General features: G+C 43.5%; 1 protein-coding gene across 5 annotated transcripts in view; it reads right to left on the minus strand.

The window, feature by feature from the left end:
- Window positions 1-12,377, minus strand: part of ADGRG6 (adhesion G protein-coupled receptor G6) — a 171,832-nt gene that overhangs the window by 72,638 nt on the left and 86,817 nt on the right. For all 5 annotated transcript variants that reach the window (XM_083176219.1, XM_083176215.1, XM_083176218.1 and 2 more), the window contains exon 5: window positions 663-731. In XM_083176219.1, coding sequence (XP_083032345.1) covers window positions 663-731 — 69 coding nt within the window. The remainder of the gene's footprint in view (window positions 1-662; window positions 732-12,377) is intronic.

Below are 12,377 nucleotides of genomic sequence, written 5' to 3' on the forward strand. Positions count from 1 at the left end.
GGGGCTGTCACGCCCCCATTTCTATACCTAAAATGGGCAGTTGGACACCCAAAAACCGATACAGAACTGTACCAGCAAAAAAGAACAGTTGAAGGGTATGAGAGTTCTGGGTGGTACACATATCATAATGATCAGAGTTGCTGTACAGTAAACTTACAATGCAATATATGTTCTTACTGCAGCTATTCAGTATATCATACAAATCCTTTGTGCACCTCATAAAAACTAATCTGCCAGCAAATCCCATACAGAAATATTAATTATGTTATTGTTTCTCAACACAATCTGAATATAAATACAGTATGAATATTGTCTTAACCCATAAAAAAGCATCATCTATGGCAGGGCTGGGCAACACCGGCCCTCCAGATGTTAATGAACTACAAATCCCAGTATGCTTTGCATTCGTTTTGCTATGTGGCCATGCTGAAACTGATGCAAGGCATGCTGGGATGTGTAGTTCATCAACATCTGGAGGGCCGGTGTTGCCCAGCCCTGATCTATGGCGATGTATAATAGAATCTGTTTGTTGCAATGCAACTTTTTGTTTTGTTTTCAGTGAAAGTAATAGTACACATTTTGTATCTACATAAGAAACATACATACATACATACATACATAGTATAAACAGGTAAAACATGGTTATCATGGTATATTTCTACCTTTACAAACACCTGCCAGCTTCTCACATGTAGTTGGCTCAGACGAAGGAGTTGTTGGCAAAGAAGTACCTGCAAGTAGACAAAAAATATAAAATTACATTGTCAGAACAATTCAAATATATTCAAATATATATTATCACATTTATATACAGATGGAGCGCCTCTCAGCCAGCGCCAGGGCTCACCAGATGGACTGGCGAGATGGTGCTCCATCTGACGCGTGAGCATCCCACGCGCAGTTTTCGGGCGGTGTGGGTGCAAACCCTGCCCGTCTCCACTTCAGGGAGATGGGCAGGGTAAGGGGGGGAGCGGGGAGGTGGGATCTGCAGCGAAGCGGCGGGGAGCTCCGTAGTAAGGGGACACACATGCGTCCTCTTTCGGTGGGTGGGGGGGGCTGGTGGCTGGCGATCCAACTGCCAGCCCCTGCAAGAATGAAGGGCGCTCCTTCTGTATGCATCATCTATATATTGTGTGTCTCCAAAACACTGTCATCTGTTGGCAGCGTGTAAAACTACATCTCTTTCTCTCTCATACATGCACAAACACAGAGGCAATCGCAAGGTAGTAGACCAGCTTTCAAAGCATTTATATCCGTGCTTCGCTACAGGATGAGGATGGTAAATTACAATTAGTTGTTCGTTAATTTATGTTGGTTGGAGATACAAATTTGTATAAATAATTCAAGTGAAAAATATAACAGTTTATCTAAATAACATTAGAAACTTCTCAAATAAAATTTAAACCACTTTTTTAGTACAGTAGCACAATGAGAATGACTGTGCACAGAACAAAGCAGCTTGTTTTGCCAAGCCAGGCATTCCTGAACTTGAAGTAAAAGAGCAGGTGTGTAGCCAAGCTAGGCACACCTGAAGTGAAACTACAGTAAATTGTGCAGGAATACCAATGCTAGTGGTCAGTGGACAGTCAGCTTTGAAAGACAGGTGCAGGCAGTGGCAGGCTTGGGTGGTGAAGGCAGCAGGCGGTGAGTGAGGAGGGGATGGGCAATCTGACCACATTTGTTGTTAAACCCCCATGTCCTGTACCCCCTCTAAGCTATATCATACTTTGCATCCTGCCCACTTTGTGTAGTGGTCAGACCCCTTTTTGGGCCCCCAAGGGACCCTGCTCTTCCCACTATACATCTCTCAGTCTGTGGATTTCTGCTATCTCAGTTCCCCTCCTCACATCATGTCCGTGCCCCTGTGAAATTATCTATTTATTTACAGTTTGTTATATAGTTTGTTACATATTTGTTACATTATGCATCTTCTGATATACTTTATGCTGTGGGGGGACCCTGCTACTGCTGATGTATAACTCTCAGTGTGTGTGTTCGTGTTACCTACATTCCCCTCCTCACATCATGCCACTGTCCCTGTCATATGCAGCCCTGTTGTTACTGACATATCATGCATGTCCTGATATAGTCTGTGCTGCTGCCACAACTCTAAAGGAGTGTGTTACCGTTACCCCCACAGTGTTTGTTCCCAGATTGTAAGTTACATGTGTAGCAGGCAGGGCCAGACTAAGGTTTGTGGGGGCCCTGCCCCCCCCCCCCACACACACACACACACTCCCCCCCTGGCCTGGCACGGCACAGTCCACACACACACACAAACCCCCCAGCCCCCCAGACGGTACCTTATGGGGATCTGTGCTGCGCTGGGTCCCTGCGGCGGATGAGAGGTCAACAGCGGGGTCCCTGCGGCAGATGGGAACTAGTGGGAAGTACTAGTTCCCATCCACCGCAGGGACCCCGTGGCGGACCTCGGCTCACATACACCGCAGGGACACACTGGCACCCACCCGCTGCCCATCCTGCTGCCCGTCCCACTGCCTGTCACCCACCTGCCACCACCGCAGCAGTGGGGTGGTGGGGCCCTACAATGTGTGGGGGCCCCGGGGGACCGCCCCGTGTCACCCCGTGGGTAATCTGCCTATGGTAGCAGGTTTGGTGTAAATTGCTCCAGCCATTCCAGCCAAACTGTATACATGGTAGAAACATAGTAAACAAAATATGAAAAAGAAAACATTACATACAATAAATACATAAATAAATAATATTTGAAAATAAAGTGCAACTCTCTCTCATCCCATGACCCCCCCCCCCCCCCTCCCACACACACACACAGCCACAAACCATGACCCAATCTGTCAATAGGGCAAACTAGGTCATTGTCAAATCAGATGTAATAGGAGGGTTGTTAGCTACTAAGCGTAGTAAATACCAAGATGTGTTCTGTAAACTTTGTTGAATTTGTTGCCTTATAGCCACCGACAGTATGGATATATAGCTATCCCATGCTGTAAAGAATTTATTAATTTTAGACTCTGTGTACATTCTGAACAAGTGAAATAATTTGCATTGGAGGTGATCGAGAAATCCAGTCATGGAGTATAGCTGCACTAAACGCCAATAGAAGATGTCTGTCTCCCTTATATATTCTCATGGAGGACTAGACAATGCCAAAATAGCACATTCTGGCGTGAATGGAATATAGTTAACTAAGAATGATTCCGCATTGCTTGTCTTGCAACCAGAATTTCCGGACTATCGGGCAGGACCAAAAACTATGGTACAAATCCACATAGAGTTCCCCACATCTATAGCATGCATGGAATGTGAAATGACCCATCAGGAAGCTTCTTTATATGTAGAAGAAGATAAAACCATGCATGAGTTTGTAAGCGCATTGAGTAGGTCTTTGATTTCATAATCAGGGATCTTAGAAAGCCATTGTGGCATGCCTCTATTAGACTTTGAGTGGTCCATGTCAACTTTAATGTATCTGTAGTAAAGGGCGATGGCATTCCGTAATATGGGGGCCTTATTTAATAGTGCATCTATTGAGTTTATCCAATCCTTCTCAGAGAATTTCCTAATCACTGTTGATATAGAGGGCGGTATTCAATGAGCCTGATTCGCCATGTTTTTATGGCGAATTTGTGCTGTTTGGCGAATTTTTGACTAAAACGGTAAATCACCCTATTCAATGAGCAGATGGCGAATACATTTCAAGGTTTTTTTCGCCATGATTCACCGAGTAGCAATCGCTATCTTTTTATGGTGAAGTGGAATGTGAACTTTTAAAATAAAGTGTTTTGTTTTTTACATTTGGTGTAAAAAAATCAAGAATTTTATTCTGAGGAGGGGCATGCTATTTTTATTCATGTGCTGTAAGCACATGAATATATATTTAATTAAAAAAAAAAATATATATATATTTTTTTCACACAGCAGCCAGCAGGGGGCGCCGGAGCCGAGCCGCTCATTAGATATTCATATATTCACTGCACCCGATCGTTATCGGGTGTAGTGAATATACCCGGTCCCCTGCTGGCACCCCCGGGGGGCAGCCTGTGCTGCCTGGCACCCGGGGAGCCCACCTCCCACCCACATACGCTCTGGGGCAGGCAGAGAGACTTCTATCTCCCTGCCTGCCATCGTCCTAAGGCTCCCTGCGGCATCGCCGCAGGAGCACAAATTCACCAGTCAGGGGCAGTGAGCCCCTGACTCGTTGAATACCGGACCCGTCGAGGCTCCGGAACGTGGCGGGCAGTGGCGAATGTGCAGCGAATCCTAAACAGGATTCGCTGCACGTCGCTGGTATTCACATTTAATACCGCCCATAGTGTAGGCCAGGATATGCCGCTAAGGTACCATATAGTTTAACAGCCAAAGTAAAAGTCCCCCCTGTATCTTTTACAAACTATTCCCATTCATATCCCTCCTTTTTGGTTCCAATCAATATAGAGCCTTATACAAAAATTTGTATGGGGATGTTTTAGCCCCCGCTTTAAACATAATATATTACTTTAGACCAGTGGTTCCCAACCTTTTTTCTCTCCCGTACCCCTTGATTAGGCTTTTCATTGATAAGTACCCCCTCCTCATATTTTGAAATATGGACAGTACTTAGCGGTATGCGGATCCTTAGGCATGTCCTTATAATAAGGAGGAGCGGAGGAGTAGTATACAGCAAGGAATCATGCCCTTCTGTGTCTAGACACTGGCTGTGTATTATCTCCAGTATTTCCGCTAACACCGGTAGGATAAATGCTGCTGCTTCCTCCACCTTTGTCAATGCTGGGCAGATGACTGCTGATGTCTGAGGGCAGAATGGGAAGCTCCCAGTGGATTGCTGTTCAGGCATATGACACAACAGGGTTTGTCTCTATGGCAATGGGTCTTCTTCAGCCATCAAAAGACCTTTTCATCGTCCACCATTACCAATATTATTTTCAAGTACCCCCAACTGGTCTGCAGAGTACTAGTACCTCAGGTTGGGAACCACTGCTTTAGACGAAAATATAAGGGGAGACTACAACTTCCCCACATTCCTAGCTATTACCAAGTGGTATTACTGAATAGAATCATTGAGACTCGCGCTAAAGACACAAAACTATAGGTGGAACTAAAAGATGGTTTCTTCGCTCACTTTATGGAGATCCTACCCTGGCTCCCATTCCTTCCCAACCTTAATCACTCTACTGCCACGCCTACTCTTAAATTCTGGAGAAAGGCTTATCTTCTCCCCTCTCACCTCCTTTTTATTTAACCAAGATATTACTCCTGGCTCACATTATTCTCAGTGGGGTGCAAGCCTTTTCTGAAGTTCAGACCCTATTGAACCTCCGAAATTCAGAATTTTGGAAATATCTTCGCCACTATATTACCTCTGCTGATACTCTATCATTGATTACAAGAAAACTCACCACTTTCGAATGTATGTCTATCTTCCCTCATTCCCCATCATACATTATCTCTCAGCTCTTTGTTTTACTGATAGAGGAACTTTACCCTGATCCCCCTACATTCCAAACTTCTTGGGAAAAGAATCTACAGGGTATAGTCACAAGTTTTGATTTAGAAGCAGTTTACAGGAATACTCACAAAAGCTCTCTTAAGGTCCATACACAATGTACGATTGTGCCCAGCGTGTATGAATATCGATGATGGGGAAAATCACTGGGCTGAAAAATGCTCAGCCGTGCAATTTTCCCTGGGGTGGACGACTTTCCATAGCAGGACGCTATGGAAAGCCGTTCATACCCTCGCTCATCTGCTGGTAATACCAGCAGATGAGCAGTGGCCAGCAGCGATGATGCTGGAGCGTGCATCAGCGCTCATCGCTCATTGCTGCCCCATACACACTGGGCGGTTTTCATACTAAAAGCCGCTCAGATGAGACAACTGAGCGGCTTTCATGTGAAAGTAGCCCATTGTTTACAGGGCTTTAGGGGGGTATGCAATGTTGGATCACGGCTGTCGATACCCGCCGACTACCGTGATCCAGGCCCGTTTGCGGTCAGATCGACCACATAACGGCAGACGGTATTCAATGTCCCGCCTGCCGATGGGCGCAAAGGGGGTGTGGCCGCGAAAACGGCTGTGGTTTGTCGATATGCGGCCCGGATAACGACAATCCACAGCCGTTATCAGCTTCTGAAGTCGGGCCCGTTCTGCCATCATCCCGCATCAATGCTGTCATTAATGCAGCATTGAATAGGGAGCCGCCGCTATTTCCCACGTCGGAAATAGCGGCGACAGATTGCATAATATTAAATACAATGTATACTAGCTTATCTTATCAATGCTGGAGATGTTAATCATTAGTTTTTCTCATATATGGTGGTTGTGAGCATTAATCTATTAATTTTGGTCAGAAGTGTTTAAATATTCAAGGCTGATTCTAGGAGGAGAGGTACCTAAGGACCCAGGATTTTGGTTACTTAATATAATGAAAACTCCCACTTGTCTATACAAAAGCTTAGACAGCTTAACAACGCTTCACAACAATTTAGCACAGTCTAGATCTCCCATACACACTGAGAGATTTACACAAGAGATTTGTTAAGAAAAAAATAATAATAATTAAAATATTGGGTTGGTATTACAGGGAGTGGATGTAGTTCGCTTCTTAAAACATGGGTGATTTGCACTCTCTTGCTAACTGACTAGGTATATACTGAATGATCTAGAGAGACCAGCGATACACACGTAGTGATATGCAGGTATTTTCTGAGCGATTTTATTTTATTAAACTACGTACAGATGGAGCCTTCTTCAGCTAGCCTTCTCTGGTGAGCCATGGCTCACCAAGGCTAATTATCATTCATTGTTCTCAGCTGTAGTACAATACATAGAACAATACAGTAGGGGATTAGCAGAGCATTAAGTCCGACAGCTCTGGCTGGCTTAATCCTATTAAAGGGCTAGATGGATAAGGATAGCTCTATCTGTAGCTCAGTAAATGCCCCTACATCACTGTGTGTAGGGGCTATAGCGATATCGATGTGCGGCCCCATGCGTCGGTATCTCCCACCAATTAATAACTTCCATGCTGGTTATTAGTCGGTCACTGGCCCTGACAAATCGCTCAGCAGGCATAGCTGTGCAGCTCTGTTTGCTGAGCAGAGTGTTCAGAGGGATCTAGGATTGCTCAGAACGATGACTTACACACATTGCTGCATGTGTAGAGCCCATTACACAATTTATTAATTAAACATTGTCATACATATTGCAAAATGTTGTATTAAGTATATAACTGTTTTTGATATAAAGAACAATATTTTGATATAAAGTTAAACATTTTTTTTCAGTATACTGTTATGCTACGTCCATGCATTGTTTCTTTTTCAAATATATTCTGATTCTTTGTATGACCTACTCTTCAAGTCTACCTTACTGAAGCTACAGTCCTATCATTGAAGACACTATTCTAGGAGCCTTCAATAGGCTTTCTTACTGACAGGAACTAAAGTAGTGAATAATTTATCCTTTCATCAAACAGCCAAGTCCTGACCCTTAATGAACATGTCCAGAATGCACATAAACCAGTGTGGCAACTGCACTTGGTGCTATAAATCACATTATGGTTCTAGGATTCAAAAGAATAGGCATAGGCAAACATAATAACATAATTATGTCAAACTATGCACCACTCATTTACATACTATATTCAGGGATGGGTGATTAATAGGCAACTTATACAATGGGTGGAGGCACTTTGAGTCAGGTAACATGTAATCACACGCCTTTCCCTAATTAAATCACACACATGTTTATCACATGAAGTGTCACTGTCATCATGTTCCAAATTCAATTAATCAAACCAGTCATCTAAATGTTTTTGCAGAACTTGAAATAGCAAACATTAAATCACTAGGTAAATCAATTTAGAAATGATTAAGTGAAAGTACACTGTGTAATAACCACTTACTGATTCAAGTGTACTTACTGTACACACTAACACAGACAACACTAAAGTCATGTCAGTGTCTGCCTCTGCTCTGTCACAAAGATATGAGGTAAAGCCCAAACTACAGAATAATGCTATTGTATCTATTACGCAACCTCAACAACAACTAAAAAGTAACATCTGTCCATGTGTGTTGGACGGTCCTACAGTAAATGTTATACATTATTTCAGTACTTTCTGCAATATGTTAAGTACATGTTTGTAGGAAAAACAGCTGATCTGCGGAGGGATGAACACTTATACAGAAGTGCTGGCATACCGTACATCTAGCCTCCTTGGGTTTAACACCAAGAAGTGCCATTTTATTCTAGAATAGTCAAGCATCTGTGTGTGCAATGTTCTCTGTTACAATGCATCTAATTTACAAAGCATTGCAAAAAGGATGCACAATCAGCTTCTGCTGATTAAAATGATATGCAGCATGATAAATTGCAATCATACATTAATAGATTTTCTACTGCTGCGATGAACATTATGATATACAGTATATCTTTTATTGCAGCACATTTATAAATAGACTCAATAGCGTGGAAAAAGTCTGTAATGTTACAGACAGTGACATTATACTGTAAGTATGCTTCGGAAATTACCTCAAGCCACTCAAATAAGAACAAAAGAAGGCAAAGGAATACCTAAGATGGAAAGGAGGCCAATATTGTATATGTACACATGTTAACCTTTGCTTAATACTAAGAGCAAGATACTGCATGATGCACTCTCCTTGTTTAAGCTCTCTAGTGCCAGAACACCCTGCAGTGCCATTCTCAACATAGCAATGTGTACCAAGGGAACTGAGACAATAGAAATGAGAACAGAGATTCTACCTCACTAATCTAGCATGGAATATGTCAAATGTCCAAGCCTTAATTCATAAAAAAAACTGTTTGAATTTGAATTGAAGAAAAAAAATGTTTTGATTTATTTACTGACGGTTGCTAAGCATTGATTCTTTTTTAAATATTGAATGTCTAGCCAACTTTATTTTATGGAGAGGTACACTTTTATAGCATCAGGTTGATAAGCGCTGTGTCATTTGGTGTTTCTGTACTAATAAAGCTTAGCTTAATAATGTTTGTGACTGCACAGCCTTTGCATTTCCATACCAGGCTAAAGTGCATTGCACATGTAGAGGTGGCCAAGCCCTTCATTGCTAAGAAGCTTGGTGCGCAAGCAATGATAAGCTACAGTAGATGGATGGATGCCACTGAGGAGAGGGACTTGCAAGAGAGGCAACTTATGTCATACACGGAAAGTGTTTTTGTCAGTATGACTGTGATACTAAAATTAAATATGCTGGTATGTTGGTAAATTAAATGAGACAGTGTAGAAACATTTTCCACAGTGAGTATATGTAATATTTTGGGCCAGATGCACTGAGCTTCCAAATGTGAAAAAATGGTGAGTGATAAAAAACCGACCAATGAGCTCCTGCCTGACATTTTTCAAACACAGTCTGCATACCTCCCAACTTTATCAATATCAGAATAGGGACACTCGTGCGGTGAGCGCCCAAAAGGGGGCGTGGTATATGTAAATGAGGGTGCAGCTTATGCCGTTTTCGGCCACGAATAGACGCTGTGCGCATGTGCACATCGTCTATTCTGTCAGATTGGGGGGGGGACCCAACTGCCCCCTCCCGCAGCGGGACACTGCCGGCCGTGGTAGGGACGCAGGAACATCCCCAAAAAACAGGACGTTCCCTCGTTTAGCGGGACAGTTGGGAGGTATGCAGTCTGTGACATGGCTGTTATGAGCTGATTGGCTGGCTGTTTACTGATTGGCTGGCTGTATCTCTCTACATGTATCACTTTTTGAAGCTTAGTGAATCTGGCCCTTAAAATGTAAAGGTTTAAGGTTTAAAAAACATTTTCATTAGTGTAATGTTTAGTATGTCAAGGTCTGGGTCTGTTGACAGGTGAATGTTTTGTCACTATTAAAACATCTTTGTCCAGGCCTCTGTGCCAGTTATGTACAATATGAACCCCTATTGATGTGCTTCTTATTGAATTGTCCATTTCTCTTTGTAGAGTATAATCCACCATATACTGCCATGTTTCTAATGCTGGAATGTGCTTTTCTTTGATTTTGTTTTTCAATGTATACAAAGTTGACTAAGGCACAGTTCCTGTCACAAAAAGATCCCTCCACATAGTACCGTATACCGTATAATGCTCTGCATGGGTTAGTGTCAAAGATAATGCTCTCTATATTGAACAGAGATTACTAGAATGCTTTCTCTTAGAAAATTAACTGTATTATAGAGAAATCATGCGTAAAGTCTCATATGGGGCTGTATTGTATATAATTATTATGTCGTTATAACTCTTTGTAATAGAACATTGTATACTGTATATTTCATTGGGTACTCTTTACCTAGCACGGCGCCCACGATTTTGATCGTGGGCATCGCAGGTAAAAAAAATCGCGGGCATCGCGGCCATTGAATGCACTAAAAATCGGGTGCGACGCGACCGACGCGATGCCCGCGATTTCCCATAGGCATCAATGTTAAATTTCTCAATTGACCCGATTTTACTGTTCAATGCCTCAATGGACCCGATTTTTCCATAGGAAACAATGTTAAATGGCCCACAGAGGCAAAATAGCCACCCTGAAGTGTGAAATGGCCCCCACAAAAGTCGCGTCGCACCCGATTTTTAAGTGCATTCAATGCCCGCGATGGGCGCCGTGCTAGGTAAAGAGTACCTTTCATTGTCTATATAAAATCACACTCATAGTAAACGGTTCATATTACATGTTTTTTTTTTATCATCATACAGGTTGAGTATCCCCTATCCGAAATGCTCGGGACCACGAGCATTCCGGATAGGGGAATTTTGCGTTTTTTGGAATATTTTTTTTGAAAGCATACTTACCTGTCCCCTGATGGTGTCCGGTGGTCCCTCGGCGTCCACGCAGTCCCTGGGCGTCCACAGCAGGCCTCTGGCATCTTCTCCGGGTCTCCAGCGGTCCCAGGAATGCATTGCGCGTGTGTGCGCGCGCACCGGTGACATCACCGGCGCACGCGCACACTCGCACAATGCATTCCTGGGACCGCTGGAGACCCTGGAGAAGATGCCGGAGGCCTGCTGAGGACGCCCGGGGACTTGGTAAGTATGAAAAGAGGGTTAGGGGGGGTTAAAAGAAAAAATTCGAATGATTCAAAAAACCACGGTTTTTGGAATAATTCGGATAAGGGATGTCCGGATACCGGATACTCAGCCTGTACCATAGTATTGCTTCAAAAATACCATTTAACTGTGCCATAGGAACTTGGCAAAGGAGGATTGCAGAACCCTACATACTTCAACACTTGAGGAAAATAGATTCAGGAATGATGAAACTGTATGTTGTTCAATTCCCCTGTTTTGCAGGTGAGACGGGAATCTAAGTATTTGATAGATCCTCCAGCAATGTATTGCTTTATAACGTCTCTAAAATTGTTGCACTTCCATCTGGTGCTGGCAAGAATGTCACCAGTTGCCCAACATAAACACTAAAGCACCCTTTGTTGAGGAGAAATCCTCCCAACATTGGGGCCCATTCAGACAAGTTTGTATGTCTCCGATGTTTGGCGTCTGCGCATGCACAAACCCTGGGAGCGAATGGCTTTTGCGAGTTTCATACTCGCTGAGCCGTTCGCTCCGGACAGGAAGGTCAGGGGCAGGCAGGGGAATGGGCAATATTTTATTTATTCGCATAATAACGCTTGGTGCTCCCCTGGGAATACAGGTGTGTCAATGTCTGCTTGGGGTGGGCGGCTGACGCCACATAACATCAAAGCCCGCCCCCTTTTTCGACAATCTCATCGATCATCAAATAATTTTTCATCCAGATTGCCGCATGCGAGGGGATGTGTTTGACTACATATCCTTTCACATGCTAGCGAGGGGATTCGGGTGGTGGGAGGGTGGCATGGTGGCAATTAACTGTTAGCTAGGCTGCGAACATACGAAGCATAGCCAACAGGTCTGAATCAGGCCCATTGTTTTGGGGGTTTGTAAACAAGGTTTAGTCCATTTATTGGATGAGTTGAGTTGCGTTGATTTTACATTAGAGCAGGTTCACCATAACTGTGGCATCCTTCAGGCAACTATTCCACTCAATGACTGTTTTGTTAGCGACAACATAGGATTTGTCCTGATGTTTCTTCTAGTTGTTGGAGAAATTTGCGGGATGGTGGGTTATTTCCTGCATATTTTTTGGCTGTGCCCGGTGATACAGCCACTCTTGCGAGAGGTGTTCCTTCTCATTTTGACAGTGTTGGGAGCAGCTGTTTTAGCAGACACCCTTTTAGCCCTTTTTCATTACTACCCCGGCAGTATGCCTAGTGGTGACAAATATCTTCTGGGACATATTCTCATAGCTAATAAGGCTTCTTTTGCCCAACTATGGAAGTCAGCCGCAGTCCTACTACCAGGGCTATTTGTGTGCAGGCTCCAGCAGGAACTGA

Source organism: Crinia signifera, chromosome 3 (genome assembly GCF_055691185.1).
Source record: "Crinia signifera chromosome 3, ASM5569118v1, whole genome shotgun sequence".
Lineage (NCBI taxonomy): Eukaryota > Metazoa > Chordata > Amphibia > Anura > Myobatrachidae > Crinia > Crinia signifera.